At 38.9% G+C, this 25,765-nt stretch overlaps 1 protein-coding gene across 4 annotated transcripts in view; it reads right to left on the reverse strand.

Annotated features, from left to right (window-relative positions):
* The window catches only part of FAT3 (FAT atypical cadherin 3), a 399,599-nt gene that overhangs the window by 99,360 nt on the left and 274,474 nt on the right, over positions 1–25,765 (reverse strand). For all 4 annotated transcript variants that reach the window (XM_064719072.1, XM_064719053.1, XM_064719062.1 and 1 more), the window contains 3 exons: positions 8,711–9,025; positions 6,609–6,819; positions 6,096–6,164 (listed from right to left, as the gene is read on the reverse strand). In XM_064719072.1, coding sequence (XP_064575142.1) covers positions 6,096–6,164; positions 6,609–6,819; positions 8,711–9,025 — 595 coding nt within the window. The remainder of the gene's footprint in view (positions 1–6,095; positions 6,165–6,608; positions 6,820–8,710; positions 9,026–25,765) is intronic.

The following is a 25,765-nucleotide window of genomic DNA, read 5'->3' on the forward strand; positions in this document are numbered from 1 at the left end:
GCCTGAGACATTGGGTCCTGCCTCTCATCTGCAGTACGAGAAGCAGTCTGCAAATGGTTTGTGCTGCTCCTCGGCCTCTGTATACACTCCAAAAAGGACCTCATACGATAAATGTTTCTGAAGCTGCACTAAACACTGATGAATTAATGAATTACATTAAAATGCTATAGAAGTTAAACATTTAGAGTCTTACAGATGTGTTAAGTCTGTACAAGGCCTACTATGAAGTTAAGTCTATGCAAGGCCTATTAGAAGCATTCACCACAATAATTTTGAAAGACAGGTGCTGACTTGCAGTAAGAGAGAGGTATCATTCTCATGTAAAAACAAACAGGAGTCTTCTCTTTAAAACTCTTGCAGCTGGGAACTCCACATGAAACCACTTCCATCCGAAGGTGCCCATGGAGAGGTTGGAGGCTGAGGCCCTGGGAGGTGTCAGCTGAGAAGGTGCTGGCTTCTGGGGTGCTGGAGGCTGTTTCTGAAAGCTTGACATTTTGTCTGTACCAATCTTTTGGAAGGGAACTTGTCTGCAGTGCCATAAGCTGCCACAGCATCAGTTTTAATGATTTTACTATTGTCCATTTAATAGTTTCTTTGATCACAATCTTCAGATGAAAGAGGGCTAAGGACGATGGCATTTTGTTCAGCCACTCAGTTTTATTAATGTGAATTTTCTTTACTTATTCCACTTTCCAGCATTTGGCACATGCTTTCCTTTTTACTGTCTACTAAACCCTGCTTTCAGATACAAGATACGTAGAAGCTGTCTTTGCTAATGTGCTTGCAATTGCATTAGGAAAGAAATATTTCAAATTAAGATAATACATTGTGAGTTACTCAGGCACTTTGGGAAAATCAGTGACAAAGAAAGCAAGATGATTGCACTGACAATCTGGCTAGACAGGTTGTCCTGAGAAAGCATTTTAATACTGAATAACCCCAGAGAGATGTGGATTAGCTGTTGTCTCTGGTATCATTTCAGGCTAAAATGTAATGCTGATACATCTTCAATACAGTTTAAAGACTTCCCTTAAAATAATCTGATTAGACTGAAGCACATTGAATAAGATTTTATGGAAAGTCCACATCTACTTTAAATGCTGTCGTTGGATGAGAAGACTTATCATGTTGGAATGGTAAAAATTCATTCAGAAAAAAATTCATCTACTTTTTCTCTCCAATTGATTGTTAAGATTCCCAAAATCAGCTAGCAGATAGTTACGTCTACACTTCAGACACCTAAACTTCAGTGAGATGACTTCCACCCTTACTTTCTCGAGGTTGATCTTAATGCTTTTTCAAAAGCATTACATTTTTAGAATTAGTAACTTTTAGAACTAGCAATTTTAATGTCATCTAATACTGTGTTATAGTTTATATACAATTTTCCAATTCCAGCTGCTTTTGGTACAGCTGTAGAAACAGCCCCTGGTACAAAAGATCTTATTAACTGGCCCTCACTACAACTCTCTAAAAGAGTCTTTATTTTCAGTTTAACAGATGGTATAGTACAGTTAAGTAAGAGATTTCAGGAAATTGAACTGAGACACCTCTGAGCCAATAGACTCTAAATTGTGTACTTGGTATAGAGTTGGTTACATTTTCTGTCTGAACCTGGACTTTTACCTTTGTTCTTAGCTTATTTTTTGGCTTCAGAGTCACTATGAAAAATTTTTCTTCTGACAAAATCCCGTATACTTTAGAAAGAACTGATTTTCCTTCTTATAAAAAAGATACCTAAAAAGCCCCAAACCACTGAACTTTGTGAGGCTAACAAGAGAGGTGCAATGGAAAGGCCAAGGAAAACTTGAACTGTCAAAAGGGATTTCTGGGGGTCGGCTGAATAATTTGCCTAAGGCAAGACACAATCCAGATCTTGCATTCCCAGAGGACATGGGCTCCTCTGCATCTCTGTCCCTTTCTAATTTCAGTGTTGGGTTTTTAATTTTCAAGCATATTCTTCTTATATTGCATTTTGCTGCAAGCAGGTAATTTTTTTTCGTAGGGCTTTTCCTAAATGTGGTTCCTTTTTGGTACGATGCGGAGCGTCCCCATGTTCCTATTAGTTGCTGATACACACTTTAGGATGATCATGCTGCTGGGAAAAATAATTTTCTCCTCTGAGAAGAAAACATGTCAGCAAATCTGGAGGATCTGTAGGCAAACGAGTCCCATATGAGGACCTTTTTCTATATTTTCCAGTGGGATGATCAAAGAGGCTGGGATTGAATACTACCTCAGAAATATCGAAGATGGCAGAGAATCAGACTTGTTCAGTCTTAGATGCAAAGATGGATCACACTGAGCTCTGGAGGACATCCCCAATACAAACACTGCTAAAACCTAGTCTTCCTTCACTGGCAGGTAGCAAACAGCCCACAATATTTTGTGTTCAAACTTAATAGAGCCACGATATATGGCTATCCTCACACAAGACTCATTTGGCCCACCATGCCATTATGAACAAATGGAGAAAAGAAATAGAGGAAATGATCTGATTTAGAGAACAGTCCTCTAAGCCACATTTTCTCACTGCAGAGAAGATTCTTACTTGTCTTGTCCCAAAAAAGCTGACAGCAGTGAACAGTGATGATAAATGGGACCAATTGCTACAATTGTCACATTGCTCAGGGAAGAGAGTCAGAGCAAACACAGGAAACTAATTCACCCTTAAACTCAGAGGTGAGGCTAAAGTACCTCTAGAATTTTCAGAAAAAGAAGAAAAGCCAAAATTTTCATTTCTTTTGTTTCAAAGAAGATGAAATAAACTTAAAGACTGCCTCAAAAAGCAAAATTTCAACAACAGATTTTTTTAATCATAACATAATAAATATTAGTAAAATGACAGGCAAATATTTATTCTTTTATGTACTATATAATGTTAAGAAGAAAGTAATGCAGACTCTGAATTTTAGATAAAACTACTGTAAAGAGACTCAAAGCCTTGAGTTTGCTGTTAAGAAGCTGAAAGCAAGGGCATAAAAAGCAAGAAAGAAATCAGGAAAGTATTTTAGATAGGTCTCAGAGAATATTATTCAAAGAAGGCTAAGGAGATACATGTTTTTGACTTTAATGAAAACTTGTAGCACTATGAATTAAATGGACGATTAACTAAAATTAATAGACATTAAAATTATTGGCACTTTAGCACGCTTGGTAAAAAGTGCTGATGTGGTTTCAAAGCTTGGCTGCTGTTATAAAGGCACAGGCTGGGGGAGGAAGCAAAGATAGAGGGAGGACTGTTTGGGGAACCAGAGAGATGTTGTGCAACATGCCAATTAAGCAAGGACTAGCACCATGCAGCTTAGCTCCAGTGTTAAAACTATTCATCCCACCATTCCCATCAGTAACAAAGGAAAAAACAGAAAGGGCTCAATTTACCAGGTACAAATAAAGGTCTCTGACTTATTTGGGAGTTCCCATTGAAAATTAGTTTCTTATTAATGACTAAATAAATTGTAAACTGATAGATAAACTTATGCTTATGTCTTTCACACAGTGGGAAGTGCCTGAATTGAGAATGGTATTGAATGCAGTCTGAAAAGAGAAACCAGGTATGACATCTCAACTATTCCCAATTAAAGAAACAAACAATCACCCAAGTATCCTGTTCCTCTCCAGCCCGTCAGTGGAAGATGACTTTCCTGCCTCTGTGGCATCTTCCTCCCTTGGATCTGATTAACTCAAGAACTTAAACAGCTACCTAAAGCATATATAATTAAGGTGCAAAGTTAGGCAGACAGGACACTATAGCCAAACCTTTCCCTCTCTTTTTTTTTGTCTGGGAGAGAGTGGATGTTATGCATTAAAAAAGAGATCGTCTGGAATTCCAATGCCCATTTATTTTGAAAAGGTCATAAAGATAAAGGTCAAGCAGCAAACTCTATATTAAATCACATCTCTACATAAGCCTTCAGGGGTTTTGTTGACATTACTGTGAACTATGCACAGAGGTTCAGAATCACGATATACCAGATGGAGCAGGATCAGGTCTGGTTTTACAGCAGCACAGAAACCATCTCGTGCATCAGCACTCACATACAGCTTTCTATATATGACAATTAACTTCTACAAATAGCCCATGTCTTTCATTGGGCTTTTCAGCACTAGACCTCAATGCAGATGATGTCAAGGAACAATGAAAATAAGTGGGGTCTGACACTGGCTAAAGGCAGAAATGGTTATCTAAATATGCAGCGTTCTGTCTGTAAAACTCTCAGGATGGGTTTTGTCGACGCTCCTTGTATGCTGTGTGTCTGGAACAACAAGGTCTTCTGCATGCCCAGAATTGCTGGCTATTCCTGTTGCAGAAACTGCTGCTGTTGGGAGTGCAATTATTTGTAACAGCAGCAATATTTAATGAGAACATTCATATGGTAGCAGAATGAAAGTGGAAGGTCAGGGTCACAGATTTCTCATTAAATTGAGGAAAGCTCTCTCTCAGTGACCTCTGCAATGATGCAGCATCTTGCAACTTCAGAAGCTACAGCCTGTAGGGAAACCATTAGAATTGTTTAAATAGGGAAAATCTTCTGAAATCTCACATCAAAACCATTTGAACTAGTTTAGGCATAAAGGCCACATTATATGACAGAGGCTAAAATTTCCTAATGTTCTTCCTACAATTTCTAAAATTTCCTAATGTTCTTCCTAACAATCATCTCTGTTTGGTAGGCAAAAAATCAAATACCATTACAAGGTGTTGCTTGATTGAAAGTGACTCTTAATGAAAAAGAATTTAGCAGAAGAGCAGGGATTTCCCTCAGGGCAGCATTTTAATGAGAGTTGGTCAAGCTGCCATGGACAGGACCAGAAGTCCAGCAAAAGGTTCAAATAGGAAAAAAGCTGTCAATAACATCAATAAAGATGGATTTGTCTTGGGAGGAAAGGGTCAGTGAGGAAGGGAATGGAAATATGAACATTAGCTTATAAACTGCATGTAGGATACCGAAGCAACCAAGCAAATGGCAGGAAAACTGTAGGAAACATATGCTGTCCTCCCCCAGGGACTAGCAGGAACCTCAGAACATGGTAGTAGCTTTGGGTTTAATTTTAATATGATTGGCACATCAGAAACCATGCTACAAATTCAGAGAGGAAATGGTGCTGCTTCTGTCTTTCATCTGCACAAACTGGCAATAAAAGGTGGATGAAAATGACTCTGACAGACCCTTTCTCCTGTGGTCCCTGTCCTTCCTGTTGGCTAAACCCATCTGCAAATAACTATGTTGAAATGGGAGCCAGGCTCAATCCCTGTAAATAAAGACTGCTGATGCACACTTTTCGCTAAGTCCACGGCAAAGGCTTTTTGTTTCTCTAATCTTTCATATAGCATTTGCTTTATAACCCTTCATTTAAATAACTACACTTTGTGCAGATGAACTGTTTTACATCCAAAGGTATGCAAACACTACATAGAAGCATCTGCAAATATTAAGAAGCACAATAATTTTCTAGGGGAATTCCTCACTTTTGAGATGTTAAATGAGTTATTTTAAACAACATTAACTGAATCAGCAGCAGAAGTGGGAAAGAAATGCTTAGGAACATCAACTCCCATTTCTTTACTTCAACCAAGTGAAACCCTTTACTCCCTGTAATTTTGGCATCTAAGACATTTCCCTGCGACTTTAAGACTTCTATGGCTTTTCCTCCTTTTTACTAAAGATGCTTCTCCCTCCTTATTTTTATAAGCAATTTTATGTAAGGCAATTTTGTGGTTGAAATCTCACATCAAAACACATTTCTCTGTTTCAGCTTGCATTCAAGACAAACTTTTGGTGTCTCCATTTGTAACCCATATGTTGAGGCATCCCATTCTGTTTCACAGTTAAATGGATAGCACTGGACTGTGAAAAGTTTGAATTAATTATTTGTGATAAACTGTGGAAAATCCGTGAATAAAATGATAATAATTGGACACAAATATGGTAAAAGCTGTCATAGAAAGAAATGCAGCACATCCATGTGTCGCATCGCATCCTGTCACAGGCACTTATGAAAGATGTAATATAAATTGTCTCAAAAAAACTTGCAAAAAATAAAAGGCAGCCTGGATAGTTGTATTTTAGCAAATGTGTTTGCACTAAGGGTACCTTCTGTTGAACAGTTCTGCCCACAAGCTGTCTGTAGAATATAGAACATCTCTCGAGCATGCTTGCCACCTTGAAGCAGGGCAGTCGGAAGCAGAAAAAAAAGAACAGAATGCAGAAAAAAAGGTGAAGAAAGAGAGAAATGAGGGACAGCAAGTCTAAGTACCATAAATACATTTAGAAATGAGATTAGCAAAGTATGACAATAGAATTTAAATGACAGACAACATTAAGATTGCAGTAAATAACATAGTACGAAAAAAAACCAATTCAGCCATACAGCGCTGTTTTTTTAAGCTTAGCTAAGGAGTCATAACAAAAGCAGGAATATTATTATTAATATTACTACTGTTATCACTATATTGAAACAGCATTTTCATTAGGAAAATGGATTTAACTGGGGGTGGAGGGGGAGGTGGGGAGGCAATTCAGGGTTAGTTTTCTTGCTCTCAAAACTGCACAGCCGAATGCTTTGCTTCTGGGGCGCCCTCCTGGCACCACTGGCTCCCGACTTACCGACGATGTCGAACCACAGGGGGATGTTGGAGGGCTGCACAGAGACCACCCCCACAATCTCGGTCACTTTGTCGCTCTCCATGACAGTGAAGTTGTAAAAGGGCTCATCAAAAGTCAGGGGCACGGGCGAGGGCACAGGCTTTTTTATCCACTCGATGTGGAGACGCGCAGTGGAAGATTTTTGGGGCCGGCCATTGTCCACTGCTTTTATCTGGCAGGCACAAAGAAAAGAGGGCTCAGGCTGAGCATCCCAGCTTGGCAATTCAGAACTACTTCTACTGCAGTGTGATGACTGCTTGGAAAATGGCCTTGTAACCTTTTATGTAAAATCTCACAAAAAAACAGGACAACAAATGCTTATTTCTCAATTCTCACACTTTTTTTTTTTTTTTAATAATGCTTTGACTTTTAACTGAAAAAGGTGATTTTAAACTGAAATGTTTTATTTAAGAAATTCTGGTGTGAGGCCTTCTTCAGATGCAATTCGAACCCTCCCCACACAGATCCTCCTCTCCAGAACCAGCTTCCAAGTCTGATTTCATCTTGCACCCAGCTCTGTCTTGTAGCAAAGCTGGAAGCTTTGTAACGACCCTTTGCAAGACCATACTTTGCTAAACATGCTCACCCAGAGCATATTTGACTGCTTTCAAGTGGCATCTGTGTTGCAGATAAGTATGCCTATATTGCCTTCCTCAGGATCTTTAATTGAATTAAATAAGTTTCAGGTCATTTCCCTCATTCTCCATAAAAAAAATAATTCAAAATTTTGTCATGTTTTCTTTCTCTTCTCTGTCAAGTTCATTAAGAATTGCTTTGCTTGGTGCTATTTCTTTTTATTATAAAGTCTTCCAGAAAGATGGATAGGCTTGATCTTTGTGTGACATGCTTTATGGATTTAGCATAGCAAAGACAAAATGAGCAGCAACAAACACTGGGCTTAAGAAAAGGCTGAATGCAGGTTACAAAATGGGTGCTTTGGTGGATAACATCAATGTTAACAAAATGTTAACTTTTTTTTTAAAAAGGTAATGTTTCGGCTGTATAGGTCCACTGGTATAAATATGCCATTAGAATACTTTTTAAAAATGGGGAATACTTTATTTTTCTGAGAAATCATGCCCTACTTCTTCCTCTGGAAATGTGTTAAGTGTATTTGATACTAACACTTATCACTCTGCTCCATTCCAGGGAGGCCCTTTGTGAAAAGATACTGAGGGTGTGATGAGCAGTTTCTAGTCAGAAAATATTCAGTTGTTGCATTATAAGAAAGCTCAGATCTCAAACAGGACTTTGAGGTCACCAGAGGGAAAAGTACTCACTCACTAGAAGGCTGCTTTACTCTGATTCCTAGGTATTTCTCAACATTTTGTTATTTATTCATTTTCCAACATTATGAAGGCAACCCACTTCTGTAAGATACATCATTTCCAGATGTCAGACCATGGATCTCTGACATTTTTATTTCAGCTCCTTAACTACAACTTGTTGGCTTATTCCTGCACATGAAGAGTGCACATTCCAGTCTTATATGGCTTTTATATCAACTCAACCATATTTAATTCCCCCTTACCTTCACTGTACAGTTAGAGTTCTGAAAGAAAAATTTTGACTGAGCTTTCTTTTAACTGAAATTGCTTTCACAACACAGAGTACACAGTACTCCTTCTCTCTTAGATGCAGCCACCTAACTGGGACAGGAGGTGCCCTCTGTGAGGGCAAACAATTGAGTCCACACCAAAAGTAAGTACCCATCCTTTTGTAGCTGTATGTGACCAGGCCAACATGATACAACTTTGGGAGCAGACAAGTACTTGGTCTTCATTTCTGCATATCCAAGGGAATGGCTTATGCTAACAATTTGCAGGCTGACTTAACAGTCTGAGAATACTTCATGACCTGCAACAGCGTGAATGATCTCTCACACTCAATTTTTTGGCAGTAGTTGCATATGAATATTAAATTTCTTAATTTCGGTCTTACATACAGGGCATAAACACAGTCATACATTCCTCTTTACACAGGAGGGCCTATTTCTTAACAAAAAAAAAGAATAAAGAAGTCAGGCAAATCATGGGTTTGTATGTCAGTGAAAGAGTGCTTACCGTTAAGATGTCATAACTCCCCGCTGTGAACTGCTTTCTGGAAGAAACCATCCCTGTTTTGGGATCAATGAAGAACTTCCCATCATCGTTCCCATCCACAATGCTGTACGAGATTTCTGCATTAGGGCCTTCGTCTTTGTCAAAAGCAAAGGCTCTGTAGATGGGCTCCCCTCTTTTCTTTCGGTCCCTCTCCGGCAGCTTGATCTGATAGACTTTCTCTGGGAACTGCGGTTTGTTGTCATTCTCGTCCAGGACCTGCACCACCACCCAAACAGAGGATTGCTTGGGGGATGTGCCCCCATCTGAGACGGTTACCTGAAAAACAGCACGGCAAGTTATTCCCAACAGCTACAGCGGGATTTCAGGAATCGGAGAAAAACATAAAACATAAGGAAACTCCCTGCCTTCCCCAAATCTAACTGCAGCTTGCAACATCTTCTGTGTACACAATACATAGTTACTGTAAACATGCTCAGTGCTTAACTCAATTTGTCCACAATGGCAAATCCAGGAATCCAAAAGATTTTTTATTTCTGAGATAAACGTGGAATATGGAACCTGCAGATTAGGAAGCTATTTCTCAAAACATTAAATCCTTTTATCTCAAATTCTTCAAGTTTGTCTCAGAAGAGAGAACTGGAATTAACCCATTAATCAGGGATCTCAGCATTTTTTGCATACATATTTTAAAGTTTCTTCTGTCATTGAAGGAATTTGAAAGATGCATTTCTTCTTAAACCCTAAAAGAACCTCTGTCATTTTTTTTCCCATTAATTATTTGGAAATTCTTAAACAACAAAAGGATTTCTGTCAGCCTTTTTCATTCATTACCCAAGATGTGACAGCTCATTAATTCCAAACCTGCTTTATAAGATTATAAGGAGCACAGAGAGGCAGGTAACAAAAAATTTCTGCTGCATTGTGTGGAGAGTGCACTGTGCTGCCAGGGACATGTAAGAAATAAAATCTTTGAGATGAAAGTTAATTAGTAATTTAGCTGCAACTTAAACAGAATTACTAATAATTTTCAATCTGAAACACTATGAAAATAAAATGATTCAAGATCAACAAGCCCTCAAGAGATTTAATAATATGCCTTCAAAATGAAATCAATATGTTTCAAACTTCTCCCTCAATATTTCGATTGCATTTTTAATGAGAAAGAAATAAGGCAGAAAGTTATTTTTGTTTGCATGAAAGAAGTTCAAATTTCATTTTCAGCTACATATGGTAACATGCCAAATCCCACAGTAGCAATTTCTGATGATAGTGAGCCAAGATATTACATAGCCTTCTCTGCTCATACTGATCACTGTACATTGATTGGTTTGCTGGTAACTTCTCGATGTTTTATTTTTCCTTAAAAGTTCGTGTGTTCCTTGCAAATCCTATAGTCCTGATGTCCAGTCATTAGGCAAAGCAAAAGTTTTTGGGAATGATACCGCTTGGCATTTTCCCATCCTTGTGTAAAGTTTAAACCTAGGGTAACCCCAGTTTAACACTGAGATCAGCAGAAAAATTGTGTTTTCTATGAGAAAGGTAAAAGACTTTATCCCTTTCCTGTATTAACTATGTGTTTAAAAACTGATGCAGTGGAAGGGAGCAGACTGACAGCCTCGGGGACTGAAACAGCTCATTTACAGAAAAGTGAGGAGCTCGGCAACGTACAGTGGCAATGTAAATTCCCCAAAACAGCCCAAAACCCACTTGGAGAGTAGAACCATCCTCCCAACACCACATACCAGTCTCAGGCCTCTTTCTCCCAAGACTGGGGTAGAGTTTCCTAAGTGCTGAGTCGCTTTGGCAATTATCAGTCGTTGGGATCACCACTCCTGTGATGGGGACAGTTGTTTGCAGAGTGCCGGATGGGGATCAGACCCACCCTGCAACGTGACATCTGCCAGTCACCAGCACAGGGGTGTGGGAAGAAGACCCACACCATTGTCAGGGTGCTGAGCCATCCAGTTCCCACTGCCAACACTCTCCAAAACAGCATTTCTAGTGCTGGAAGGCTGTCACACAGCTGCGAATCTGCCTTTCCACACAGTGAGAGCCACACCACCACGTGGAATCTCAGCCTCTCCATTTCAGTGATGATGCCCTCTATTTCTACTCTGTTGCAACTGGCCAAGATCTAGGCAAGACCACAAGTTAATGAAGGAAAACCTTTTTTGGGTTTCTCCACAGATAAAATGACCACTGATGACAAGCAGTACAGGCTGCATTGCATAGAAATAATCAGAGACACACTAACTCAAAAAATATCAACAAAATGCTTTTTCAGGGAGTAATGTTTTTGCATTAAAAAATACTAGCAAGATTCTGGAAACTCTTGTTCTCTGAACAAATTAAACTTTTTTTTTTTGAAGACATTTTCTTCAGCCTGCTAGCACTAATCAACAGAAAAGGTGTGTGGGTGAGATAAAGGGTTTACAACCAGCTATGTCAATAAAATCTATGAAAACCACAGTGGCATAAACAGTCAAACAACTATGATGAAAAAACCCTACCTGAGTCAAAAAACTGCGCAAGAAGTGAAGCATCCTTCTGTCTTACCAGCACATTCTCGCAGTTTGTCACGTTACTGCTGAAATCTTGACTAGCATGGTGCTGTGGCAGCAAATGTTTGCATGCATTTGTTTGGTTTGTAAACACAAACTTGGGGGGAATCTACTTGGTAAAAGAAATGTTGCACTGAAAATATTTGCTGACAGCTAACAGGAAGAAGTAATGGCAATAACACAAAATGACAGCTAATTAATAAAAATAATGAAAACTGGCCTGAAGTTAGTAAGTTCTACTTGGGCTAAAACTTTACATCACTGGAGAGGAAAATGTTAGGCACCAGCTAAGTCTTTTTCTCTGAGTGACACTCAAAACTTTTCAAAATTACAGGATGAAGTTCCTCAAAACTTCAAAAAGCTCTGAATGCCAGACACAGGAGCTATAGTTCTCTCTTTGCAGGCATATAAATTAATTAAGCCTCCGTCACACCAGTGATGTGATTATTCTCCCAACTGTAGATCTGCACCCTGGCTGATCCCTTTTCTGCGCTCTGTCATCCTGACCCCAGCCTGGCCATTCAGGTTCCAGCCATAAACAAGGTAAAAGATCTGCAAAAATTTCCTCTGCCCCTCCAGAAAAAAATCCACCATGACAACACATTAAAACAAACCAAGAAATTGCTGCCAGTTCAGAACTGTTCCCAGACAAAACCAGGGAGAAGCAGAGAGGTCAGTCAGCACATCACTCTGCAAATACCATTTCCATCAGGACACAGCATCACACCAGCACTTAGGGGCCCCTCTAGCCAAGGCAATTTCAATTCAAACATTACCACAGTTCTTAGCTAAACTCTTGAACAGCTGGAAATTACAGTAAAAAGTAACCAGGGAGGGGAGGGAGGTTAGGATGTTCATAGGACAAAGCTAATTCACAGCTGGTATCTCTGGAAATGCAAAAGGCAGATGCACAAGGCACAGGAGAGCTTGCAGGAGAGAAGCTGTAATTTAGGACCAGCGAGGTTCTTTTGTTTAGAAACCTGCAGGTAGCATGGTAGGAAAAAGAACACAGAGATGAAAGGTAATGCAGATGAATGACATCTGAGTGACATCTGTCATTCATCTGTCAGTCTGACACAGACTGTCTCAATACATACTTGTCAAAGTCTGCCATCGAAAACCCAACAAGAGGAGACTCTCACAGTAATCAGTACGGGAAAAGGGTAAGGACAAAATCACAGCTTTCCCAGCAGAGATGGGGAGCAGCTGCTTGGTCAGCATGTGCTTTCCTAAATGGTGAACACCTCCTGTCTGTGTGATGAGTATCCAGATGCAACTGCTGCAGACAAGCTGCTGCTTGACCATGTGCAGATGAGATGGACCAGGACAGTGCCTGTCCCCTCTGCTGCACTGGTTAGATATTGCTGCTCATGCTGTGTCAGGACAGCCTAAACAGAGGATACAAGCTCCCAAAGCTGGGATACAGCCATGAAAGCAGCGGAATTTGCACTCTGTGACTAATCAGACAAAGGCTGGTCCATTCAGTAAAGGTGGAATGTCTTAAAAAGAATATGATTACATATTTAATAGGGCCTGAATGCAAAAGACAACAAAATTAATATGAACTATTATAGATATTCATGGTGAAATCCTAAGCATTGCTGCTGTTTTCTCACAACCAGTTCCACTACAGTTTTCTCCTCAAAATGAGCATTTTCCTCTAGGAACCTGTATCTACCCATTAGATTTAATGCTTATGACTTAACTGAAATATGTCTGTCAATAAACATACAGATACTGGTTACCTGGGAATTTCTTTTCTAAAGTAACAATAGCCACACCTCCCTTACAATGTTTCCTTTAGCTGGATGCACCAGGACAAGGCCTCCTCAAATTCCCTCTACTTCTATCAGACATGTATTTTTTGAGAAAAATGCATTAAAATATTTCCTTCTGCAGCATATGACAAATTCCGTGTAATAACAGAACTTGCTCTCCAAGTAAAACAATTTCCAACAATTTCCACTTCTTCTGCAGGATCTACTTCAGCAGGTTGGGTCTATAGGCATTAACACTCCCTTCCCTACAGGACTGAGAGATATTCATGTTTATGTTCATGTATACAGAACAACTACAAAGGGATTTCCATAGAAGTGAACCTTCTCAGTGAAAATGAAGACTGACACTGAATGTTAACATACCACAGCTGGAATGTTAGATGTGAGAAGTTCTTCTTTTTATGACTATGGAGAAGGCATGGAGGAGACCTCTACTGTGGAAGTACTGCCTAATCCAGCCTAATCCATCCTAGCAGAGCCCAGCGATGGTCACAAAAGGCATTTTGCCTTGAGACAGTCACTTCTCCTATGAGTCAGACTGTGACACTCAGTTGGAGAAGGTGTAGTTCTTGAATCTTTCAGAATACAGATACAACTGTGAGGACCACCCTCCTGAATTAACAGTACTATATGGAGTCTCATTAACAAAAGCTCAAGACTTCCAAGGTAATTATTAACTCAGCTAGAGGGAATAGCTAGCAGGGATGTTACTTCAACAAGTACAGGACAATTAGCAGGTGTTTAATGTGAGTCATCAAGCCTTGAGGAGAACAAGTATCTTTTTCCATATCATTCCTTGGCAGGAAGAAGTACTTAGCCTACCCAATATTTAAGCTATGAGGAACTGTCACACCACTGTCATTAGCATTGCAAAAAGCTGAAGATGCCATATTTGCTTGTTTATTTTTTTAGTGTGATAACTGCTTAATGCAAAATGAAGTGAGCTGAGATGCTTGTGCCTCATCAAAGGAGCGTGCACAAGGAGATTTTCAGGTAAAAGTCACTCCCTTCCCCCAGCAAGAAATGCTAATTTTGCTTCAGAAAACCGTAGAAAAGAGAATCTGGTTGAGCTACTGAAGGCAGAAAAATGATCAAAGGGAGCGGGAGAGTTAAGGCATACCCCTGCTGTTAGTGACTAATGGGTTTGTTTCTTCTGCCAGTGTGTAAACGAGCTGCAGTACCTATTGTAAGTCTCTGGAATTCAGCCCGAGTGGGAGAAGTGAAAGATTATAAAGGAGAGCTCATCGAGGGATGAATACAACTTTAAAGTCAAACGCACTGAATTACTATCTCTGCCGACTTCAGAGAGAGACTAAACTCGTGGCTAAATTCTTACAAGGAGATATTTTTCTGAAATGCATGCTGTTACTGAACTTCATGTCAGATTATTGCTACAAAGTGAAAGCAGAGTAGCTCAAAGATATACAGAATATGAGAGAAAAATAAATGTATTTTTTCTTTTTTCTTCATAACGAATACTGAGTTAGCTGTAGCAAACTAGATACTTTATCTTTCTAATCCCTTATCTAGCAACTGTGGGAAAGAAATGGGTAAGTGCTTATTTCACTTATTCTAATAGGATGTGGTGCTGTCCCAAAAGACAAATCATAATTCTTGTCCAAAAGAGTTCCAATCATATCGATATGATCCATCTTTCTTTTCCTTTGCTAATCTGGGAAATCTTTGTTTGTAAAAAATATTACTACATTCACTCTGGCCAGGTATGAGAAATAAATAATTTAGAGTACATTTTAAATAGGGATTATTACTGACATAAACACTCTAGGTGTTTGATTAGGAATGTCAATGGCTTCCAGCCACACTCAAGCTTGAAAACGATGCATAATGGTCTGTTAAACCATTTGAGAATTAACGATGACATCAGGTAATTTCAGCGCTGTATTGCCAAAAGACAGGAAGAAAGGAAGGAAGGCAGGCTTTTTCATTTAGAGTTAAATGCTCCCTGTAGTATTTGCAAACCTAAATATTAGAAGAGTGTACTGAAGAAAGCCTTAGAGGCTTCAAATCTTAACTTCTGTCAGACTTAGATTGCTGAGACCAGTAGATGGTAACCAAAGGACCTGGCAGAATGCAGTATCAGAATGGGTGATTTAAAAGTCCAAAAACACTGCTACTACATCTATTACATTTATCCTGTGTCACACTTTATTCTACAAGCTTTTTGGAAACAGAAACAGTAAACAAGTCCTTGTAAAGAAACTGAGGACCTATATTTCAGATTTAGTAGCAATAAAAGGAAGAATCTGCTTAGCTCTTGACCGTCTAAAAGAAAAATAACAGTTTTCCACAAGCACTGCTTTTAAAGTTCATTAGAGTCTGGAGATCCTGACGACCTTTGTGCATCAGCCTTTATTTACAGTGTTCTTCAATCAATACATGCTAAATGCAGAACCAACCATTGCTCCATTAGATTCCCAGAAAACAGAGCAGCCTGCCATGCGTTAAAGGAAACTCCTCCAGGCAGCCTCAGAAAGCACCTTCCCATTCCTTTTCCTGAATAAAAAGACAACTACAATCCTTATGAATGCTTAGTTCATAATTTCATCATGCATTTGATGAAATATAGATTAAATTTTGTTTAGAAGTGACTCTAAGGCAGTCACTTTCCAGAAGTCCCTCTTACTTCTACAAGTGGAATTAAATACAGAAAAGTTTTACCTCTACTGCTTAAATGTAATACAGTCAACTAAGATTCAGCAGAAATCTTCTGGTAAGAAAAAGCATTGCTCAACCAGGACTTTTTCTGACCTTCTAGGTGATAACAGCACCTTGAAACTGCACATACCATATCTCATGTTGAGCAGTTTGCAAAGTTTGCAACAAGAAGATTGGCAAATTTGAGATGATCACAGTAAGAACATCAACCTCAGTCTCCAAACAATGATTGTAAAAGTCTTTTGAGTACATTATCAGCTTCCTCTTTGCTCATGAATCTACAGTAATGAGTCTTGCTAAATATATAATGAAGAAAGACTTGAAAAGCAGAACACACTCCAAACTGTCCCCTGATAATACCTGTCGAAGAACATTTACTCACCGTCAGACTGGCACCTTTCAAACAAGATAAAGTATGATATGCAATTGCTTAAAAATTATTTTTTTAGGCATATGAAACCTCTTGAGAAACAACCTATCACTAAACAGAACTACCATCACGGCCCTTAAATGAGAAAGAAGATGAAAGTTGCCTATTGATCTTCACAGTAAACTTTGAAGAAGGTGTTTAGCTCCTGCTGAAAGTGAAGATTACAATCTGAGAGTTTTGTGAACAGAAAATGAATAGTCCAATGTGAGAATATTTCACTTCAAGCAGATTTAAGTAACACAAAGCTTGCAAATCAAGATATGCATGCAGTTTAATGTCAGTAGTACTCTCTATGCCAATTTTAATCTGATTCATACCTCAATATCTACTTCAGCCATTTGTGGATTTTGCTTTTCTTGTGAAAAGAAACACCTGTGATTAAATAGATAAGTTCCCCTCTATCAGATCTACCTCTACAGATAATGCCATTCTCCAAAAATCTTATCTTAGCACTCAGAAAATACAGTAGCTCTCAGTTTTTGTGCTTCAAAAGAGGTGTGCATCAACTTGTAAGCTCACCACAGTGATGTTTTCGCAAAGATTCAATTACTCTTCATTTTCTATCCACAAATGATACTTGATAAGAAGGAACCAAACACCTTCTTCAGTTTCCCCAAAATTATGAAGATTGTTACACATCTCCAAACTTACATTTTTTTCATATGTGTAATCATGTAAGAAAACCATTCTGGCTATTAATAAAGACAGAATATGCTATGCATACTTCCAAGATATTTCTCTTCTATTAATAATTTATAACTATTAACAGCTAAAAAAATACGTGCTGATTTATTGCCAAAATTTAATCAAGCTATTTAATCAAGCTACTAGTCACTATGGAGTTAACTAATCAACAGTATTTACTTTACACCCTTGTTTGGGTGTGCAGCCGTGTCAGCTTGTAGCACAGATCCCCAGATACCAAAACTGACTGGGAATTAACTCCCAGCTCCTTTAGCAGAAACTCTTGAATTCAGAGCAGTGTGGGGCAATAGCCCTCCATTTGTCTGGCACTAAATCAGCAGCACTGCCTCATGCTAATGTGGCACAAGCTGCTCAAGGTCCTCCAGGAGAAGGCATAGTGTGACAGAGCTTGCTCTGTACACCCTTAAAAATATTGTGGCAGAAGCTTCTGTTACAACAAAGCAATAACTTCAACTGAGACTTTCAGTCTTCAAAGGGAATAATCATCTTGTGTCCCAAACTGTAATATAAAAACCTACTTCTAAACAGTTTTTGTCACGCTGACATCCACTGCCCTCTGATGTTGGATGAAGCATACTCAGGTGAGGCTCTGTGATGGTCAATTTCAAAACAATATTGCTGTTCCTGAGGAGGTAAAAATCTTTATTTGGCCAGCAATGAGATGAAAGATATACACAGTAGTTCCTTAGATTTATTTACTTTATAGGAACACTGCATATATTGCATATATTATTTATTTACTTTATAGGAACACTGCATATACTGCATATATTATTTATTTACATTATAGGAACACTGCACATAATCCATATATTATTTATGTACTTTATAGGAAAACTTTATAGCAACATGTCAAATTCTATGCTTCTATATAAAGCAGAACCAGGGATTTTCAAAAGACAGGCAGCAGTTTCTTTTTTTTTTCTCCTCAGCAGCACTTGGTTGTGCTAACAGGGGATGACACCACCTTGTCTCTGGCCAAAACCAGATTAAGCCAAATCCAGCCCCATCTCCAGCTCCTCCTCCAGACATTCCTCTCCTGTCACCCACTTGCAGCCACCTCCACCCACCAATAAACTGTTTGTGCATCTGTGCTACAAACAGGCTACAGAAATACCCAGGGTTTAAAATGAACTGCCAAAAGAAAACAAATCCCCACAAAAGGCAGATAGCAGGGAGCAATGGCAATGAGAAAGCAAAAGGAGGAGAGGCATTCCAGCTCCCCTAGTCAGGCAGGGGCAAGTTTACTAAGATGTTTGGGCACTGAAGAACATGCACTGTACAACTGCAATTTTAGTGATTAATTCTCCAATTTAACTACAGATAGAAACTTAGAGTTCACCCCCCAAACTCCCCTCTCCCAAAAATCTCTGTCTTTGAACTCATCACTCACCAACAAGCCTTTGATCAATACCAAAGCAGGCAAAGCCAAAACCATTAATGTTAATGTAAAAGCCTTCGCGTCCTATCAGTAATGTTGAAAATACCCAATTTTCATCTTACACTGTTTTTCCACAATATGCAAGAAAAGAGTGCTATCCATCCACACACACAGGTAAAAAAGTTTCAAAGACAGTTTTACAGCTGACAGACTGATGAGCAGCCTCTGACATTTACATACAATTTAGTTTTTTCTCACTAAAAATGAAGCTTCCACAGTTTTATGTTCAAAATAAAGCTTACCCATTAGAAAACTGATAAATAAAAAATTGATTTTGTAGCTGGGTAGAAGATATATAAATCAGATTTTTAAGTGATACAGGTTTTTCCCAATTTTTGAATATCCTTTAGAGATATTTTAAATTGCAAAAAGCAAAAATGTATGGTTTGGGCCTCAGAAATTTATCTGTGTTTACTGAATAGTCACCCAGGAAGACTGCACTGACTGTTTTCATTAATAATAAAGGAAAAAAAAAGAAGATATGATTTTTTTTTTGTGATATTCAAGTTATTTGACAGTAATTTCTTTGGTTATCAAGGAGGTGCAAAGTAAAATTTTAATCAAATTAGAAGACACTATATTCATGCATATCTGAATAAAGTAAATTTTGGAGTCAGATGAGGATTCCATCCTAAAATATCTTACAAAATAGTATAAAAATTCTCAGAAAATCAGTATGAAAAATAATTAAAATAAGGTGAAGGAGATAAGCATGAATAAGGAGCCTTGTTGTTGGAGTTCTTCCCAAGGCAGATTTTTTAAATCACAGTATCATCCTCTTTTTGTCAGACCAGGTTAAAGTAAATCACATCAATAGTTGCTTTGACTTTAGTAATAAAAAGTTATACTTGACTTCTTGATGCCTACTTCACAACTTTCTGTTACAAATCAATTTTGGACAGATAAAAGGCATTAATTGGGCCATATTTAATCACACTTTCATCTAACAGGCAACACAGACAAGCCTTATTATCTCAACCTCTACTCGTCTTTGATTTTATATGTCCTGTAAATATCTACTAGCTAATTTTTATTGGCATGGGGTCAAATTTACAAGCTGGTTGGAGAATCAATCAGCATGGGAAAAAAAAAGAAGATTCCAATTTTGAAGTAAAACTCACATTCTTGGACCATTTTTACTTTTCTCACATTGATTTCCCAGCTTGGAAAACTCAACCTGGCAAACAGGCTCAGATGTTGCGTCCAGTACAAAGATGTGAAACTGAAATTCAGGAAACTGTTCTGGTGATCAAGAATGAGAGCTATCATCCCTTTCTCTGATGGGTGCAGCAGGACCCTGTTTCACCAGACACACTACAAACCTTGCTCCTTCTCACTATACAAGACTGACACAAGCTAAGTGTACCTTTAGGGGCAGGTTTACTGCAATCCCCTTTTTCACTAAGTCAGTTTAGCTCTTTTCTCAGCTCTGCTGAATCTCTAAAAATCACTACAGACACCTGAGACCAGTCTCAGCCTCCCCAGCCATGCTGTGGCCAGTGGGGTACACAGATACTGCACAACTGGAGACAGAGCTAGTGTGAAGACAAAAATCACCCTCATGCTGTCTGAGCAGCCAAATAATTACAGGCACCCTCTTGGTAGGGAAGCGCGGGCCAGCTGTGAAACCCTCAGACTTGGAAATCAATGGGGATTTTCCCATTGACTTTGGTGAGAACAGGGTGGCATCCAGAGCTCAACAACCTCATTTCAGTAGTTTTAATTCTCATTGAGCTTTTGCCCAGCCTTCAGGATGAGCACCCAAAAGCTGTGAGGGCACTCATCCTGAAGTACTCAGCTAAAGGGCAGGGAAGGTGTGCACCACTGCAGCATCACCACTGCATACCTGATAACTGACTGGCAACAATCTTATTTAGCACCCAGGCAAACGTGGGATTTCCTTTTTGCTTTAAAGAAACAGCAATTTCACAGGCAATTATTTTCTTCAGCACAATGTTTTTTCCTGTTCAATCTGTTACACACATAGCCAGTGATCCTGTGAACAGCGATGTACACGAAAATTTTTCAGAATGTGTCAAGACTGTACTGCCAACATAAATAACTAGGTGTGTGTATGGGAACAAAGTCATTTTGGGGCAACGATACAACAGGAAAAGCTGTCCCCAAGTTATAATATCCCAAATGTGTTGAAAAGAAAAAATTCTGTCCCAAAACCTTAATTTCCCAGAGTAACACTTGGAACACATTAAAATGTTCAGGTTATTAATATTAATTAATCAATTAATACTGTTATAATTAATTAATTGCATAGTGCCTGGAGTCCTGGAAAGGGAACTTTATGTGTTGGAATAATAATAAGATGGTATTCCACTCCTGCAGTGCAGAAGGAATTTTAAAAGAACACAACTTTTAAAATACTCTTAGCGCTTCAATTCTTCTGCAGAATTAGTTTTTAACATGCATTTGGGTTTTGTAGCCACAGGATGGCATTCACTGCTGTGCAAAGGGTCAAGAAAATATAAAATGTGAGTAGAGCTTAGGAAGCATACTTTTTATCTGCAGAAAGGAAATATTTAATCAAGAATGATTAATATAAATTTACTGCCTTCTACTGATGACAGCCATCGATTCAAGAATGTAATACAGAAATCTTAACATGCATAGCCCTTAAGGTTCATTTTCTTACTGCATGGGCACCATGGCCCTCAATAGATAGATATCTTGCCTGACACCAGTAAGCTGTGCCACTCTAAAAACACAGAGCAGCAATTCCAGCCTGGGATACCAGCGACTGCTTAGAACACCTCAGCTTCACTTCCATGGTTTATGGAGTCAAAGTCACTCTTTATTGGATTTTTACAGGCTCTTAATTTACTGTTTATTTTCCCATTAGGGCACTGTATGGGGTAGGTGTTGACACACAGCATACCAATGGGAGGACAGCTGGACTGAATGGATGGCCAAGGTGACCAATAATTGGACTGCAAATGTCAAAGAGTAGGGTTGAAAAGACAGGTATATCAACCCACACATACTTTTCCCAGTTGTGAAATGAAAGTTAAGAGTAGGGACAATCAGCTACTAGTAGTTACAATTTATAGAACTGAGTTTGAAGTCAGTGGGAAGCAGCACCCAATTAACGGCAGCAGAGGCATCTAAAGCGACTGGTGAAACAACTGGATTTGGAGTGATGAGCAGGAATGTCAGATGGAGACACAGCCAAGTAATGCCATTAACCTCTGTGAGACTGCCTCCCTGATAATGTGGTCTGGGGGACAATAAAACACTGCATGAGACAATATGCCCAATTTGGGAGTGCAGGACTGATATATGGGAGAAAGTGGTGAATTTCCCTGGACTCATTTTATGGGCCTCCAATTAGCCCTCACTAGGTGAAGGAAGCAAAAGGAGGAAGCAGAAAGAAGGAACCTCTAATGAGTTGCTTTGTTGGCTTTTAGCAGGAAAGATTGAAAAAGTAAAGTTTCAGGGGCTGCTTTGCTTTTGAGACTGTCTCAGGAGGTGTTAAAGGGGCAGGGTATAGAAATAGCTGTGTTGGAAACAGCTGTGAGGAAGCTCCTGATTTATGGGAGGTCTTGAACAGCAGAAGTACATCCTGTCAGGAGCAGTGCAGGAGGTGGGATCCCTTGGCACAGGCAAATCAGATGTGCCAGCCCCAGACACCAATCCCTATGGTCAGTGCTGGGTCACTGCTGCAGATGTTCACTCATGGTGTGGAGCCCTGGCTGACACTACCTAGAGAGGCTGCCACTGCTCCCTCTGAGAAATCCCATACAAAATATACACAAAGTTGCTCTCCAAAAGTGCATCCAGTTTTAGAAATGGAGTATTAGGAGCAGATCTAATTCACAGATTACTCATACGACAAAACATGTAAAACTGATTTACAGGCTTAGTGAGGCAGTTTGTCAATCAAGTGAAGTTCAAGTGCAGTTCCTGTTTTGGTGAATGTGCTCTCAATAACCTCTAGAAAATAGAGCACAAATGTGTAATTTATTCACCTACTACCTTTTAGGCATTCAAGGGCTAGTGGAGCTTATTGACTCCAGAGAAACCAGGGATGTGTCTCAAGTTAGGAAGTCATGAGGTAGCTCTCAGCGATAGCTTAGAGAGGGAAGGGGACACCAAATTAACTCTGCAAGAACTGAATGAGCTGAAAAACAGCCCACAGCCCTGAGCTGGGTAATGTGCTTTGTCAGGAAGCTGGATAAATGACTGCCTCATGCTGAGCACAGTGCTGCAGCAGCAAGGATTTCTTTTGGGACCTGAGCAGCTTGCTGGAAGTTGGGCATCCGATCACCACTGTGATCCATCATCAGGCACCCTCCCAGGGCTGCAGAAATAACACATCTTCTGTACACTTCAGACTTCCTTTTATTAAAAAAGCCACAGCTTTCAATTGATACTTTCACACTGAGAGTCAGATATTATGAGGATTGAATGCCTGAAGAGAAGGCATTCAAAGAAAGTATTATTTTACTTTTTAAATGTCATTCCCCAGCAGAGGTGCTGCAGAGAAGACTGCACTCAGGCAGTATTTAGTGCATTGCAACAAAAATAGTGAAAGATCCTTAACTGTACACACACTTGGTAAATGCCAGTGGGAAGGACAGAACAGGCTTTAGTATTCAATTCAATCCCACAAACATATGTCCAAAGCTACACAGAGAGAGTTTGTGCAGGTCCATTTGAACAACAGGGTTTTGGTGAGGAGGATAAGGAGTAAATGCAAATTAATCTCACATGTCAGTTAATATTTTGATTCCTTCTGCTACAAATTATGGTCTACTGAGACCATGGTAACAGACATCCCTCACTGCCTTCTGTCCCTCTCAGTCATCAGATATCATGCCATTTTGGCATACTTTGTTGTACCAGATAATAAAGCTCTGCTTAGCTAAAATGTGTGGTCTAAAATTTATGATTTTGTGGAAATTTTCCAAGTGTTTTTTAAACTGTGGTCAAGTGTTAGGGTTTTAAATTAGTATGGCAATATAAAAAATCCATGTTTTTATATTCTCCCCGTTTTTTTTTCCCAATGAAGTCTTTAAAATCTGAGAGTTAAGAACACTTCTTTTAGTTTATACAACACTTCAATAACTATCTGGAAGGATAGTGGAAGACAAAAAAGTACAATGGAAAAACAAGATCTATTTGAGGTTGTCGAAGAAAATATGAACTTATTTACTGGTATCTGGATTAAAGATAACATGCTGGATCTCAGAAAAGTCAAAGCCATGAATTGGACTGCTATTAGCAATATTTGTATTTTTTACTTTCCCAGGGAATGTGAGGAAAAATAACTCCCTATTTTGATTCTGACATTTTTGCTCTGAAGTGCTCATGTTAATCCTTGCTTTTGAATATTTAGAACATTCCTTGCCAAAGAAAGTATTATTTTTTTTGCCAAACCATAAAATGTACTTTAGGACTGCTATGATAACATTTTCAGTGTCTCCGTATCATGAGAGATTAGCAAACAGCAATATTACATTTGAGAATGATGAGATTAATCTGTTTCTTGACAAATGAAATTTGTTAGGCTGTGAAAAGAAAATTACTGGTTTTGAGGGCCGATTTCTTTGCATTTGATGCTTCAGGGCCTTTGTACTTTTCTGTTTAAATCATATCTTCATAAAAAGTAAAATAACAGTTTGGTCTCTGATTATTATCAAGCTCAAATCAGATAAGAAAAACATTAGGATTCTTATGTGCTGTGATAATATATTTAGGGAGAAAAAAAGTGTCAATTATGCTTAGTAAACTGATTCTCAACCCGATTAGAGGTTTTATTATCTCTAGGTATCTTGTAAATACCTTAATTTGTGTCATGTTACAAATTATGCTGAGAACTCCAATCTTATTTCAGCACATTTCACACAATGATGCCCTTTTACCATAACAAATTACTTTTAAAATGAAAAAAGAAAACCCCAAATGGCACAATTTTTTCAAATCACCACTATTTTGCTTGACATTTTCCTATCCCGTCCAGTATATCCTTCTTGATCAATATGAATGTTTAAGGATTATATGGTGGAAGGACAGTGTGGTCATGTGGGAAAGATCTGAAAGATCAGAAAAAGAGGGAAACTACATTATATTGAAGGGCATTACAGGCTACAGTGAGAAGACTCTGAGAAGTGATGAGGTTCAAAGAAAATGTTGTGCATTCACTGTGTACTGGGAAAAGGTTCTCATCAAGTGCATGGACTGGACTGGTGGGCAGTTTTGTGAAATGCTGAGCTTTTAATGTATGAAAATGATAAACCCATGAAAAAGAAAAGCACTAAAAAGGGGAAGACAAGAAAAAAAAATGCAGAGGACAGAGCACTGACAAACCACACATGTGTCAAATCAACCCAAGGGTCACTCAAGACAGCAGAATTGGAGAGTTAGTGCTGGGATCCCTGCACAGGGTATTGCAGGGTGGTTGGATTTGGTGCATATAAATGGTGGTGGCAAGCGAAGTTGCTGCGAAAAAATTGCAGAATCAACTTTTTTTAGCAATAACAAGCCTGAATTTGGAACAGCTGAGAACAGATCACCCAGGGAGAAAGAACAAATGGATGCAAATCTTGTTTAAGGGCATTTTTCTAAATGATGGATTAATTAAAAGGCATACTAGGATTTCCTATGCCCAGAAAGGATTTTAGTACAGATGCAATGCATTCCTAACTGAGGAAGAAGATGCTCCCCTGCCCTAAATTCGACTCTCAGCTTGGTATTAGCTGAGAAGGCAGGAAAATGAGACCTCTCCAAAATGCATGTACGTGCATTCATGTTTGTGTGCTCAAACATTACAGACATAAATTAACAGTCTGGCAGCTGATGGGTATTACCCATGCTACAAAAAACATGATATTGCACTAAAGCAGACAATTCACATAACACAAAGGCTCTGTATATCTAAAATAGATTTGAATCATGTGAAAGATTTCCTGTGGCTTCTGCAGAAGATTAAAACATTGGTACATTCATATAAAAATGTGAAGATTTAGCAAAGCTGTGCACCCTGCACAATGAGTCTTTGTTTCACCAAGCACAGAGCCTGGCAAGAGAGACACCCTGAAAGAATATATGAGACCAATTTGGGCATAGTAGGTGGGCTTCAGCCCATAAAAAAGGGAGCTACAGATCTTAAGAAACATACAATGAAGAAAAAACCTGTTAGCCCTGAGCTAATCTGTGAGCTAATCCCTCAATGAGAAAGCAACATTAGACTAAACTTCTTAATCCTGACTGAAAAGAAAAGCTTGATATAGATTAACCACAGAATTTGCCTGCACAAGCTGAGCATGAGGAATGATTTATAAAACAAGAAGGAAAACCACTAATACATCCCTCTCTGTTTCAACAGCATTTAACACAAGTGCAGACCTAATTTTCAAAGCATGCAATAAAACTTGATGTTTTAATAATACTTTTCCACCCATTTGCAGTGATCTAATGCTCTGCTATCTCGTAGTTCTGCAAAGAGAGAGG

The sequence above is a fragment of the Zonotrichia leucophrys genome, chromosome 1, assembly GCF_028769735.1.
Source record: "Zonotrichia leucophrys gambelii isolate GWCS_2022_RI chromosome 1, RI_Zleu_2.0, whole genome shotgun sequence".
Taxonomy (NCBI): Eukaryota; Metazoa; Chordata; class Aves; order Passeriformes; family Passerellidae; genus Zonotrichia; species Zonotrichia leucophrys.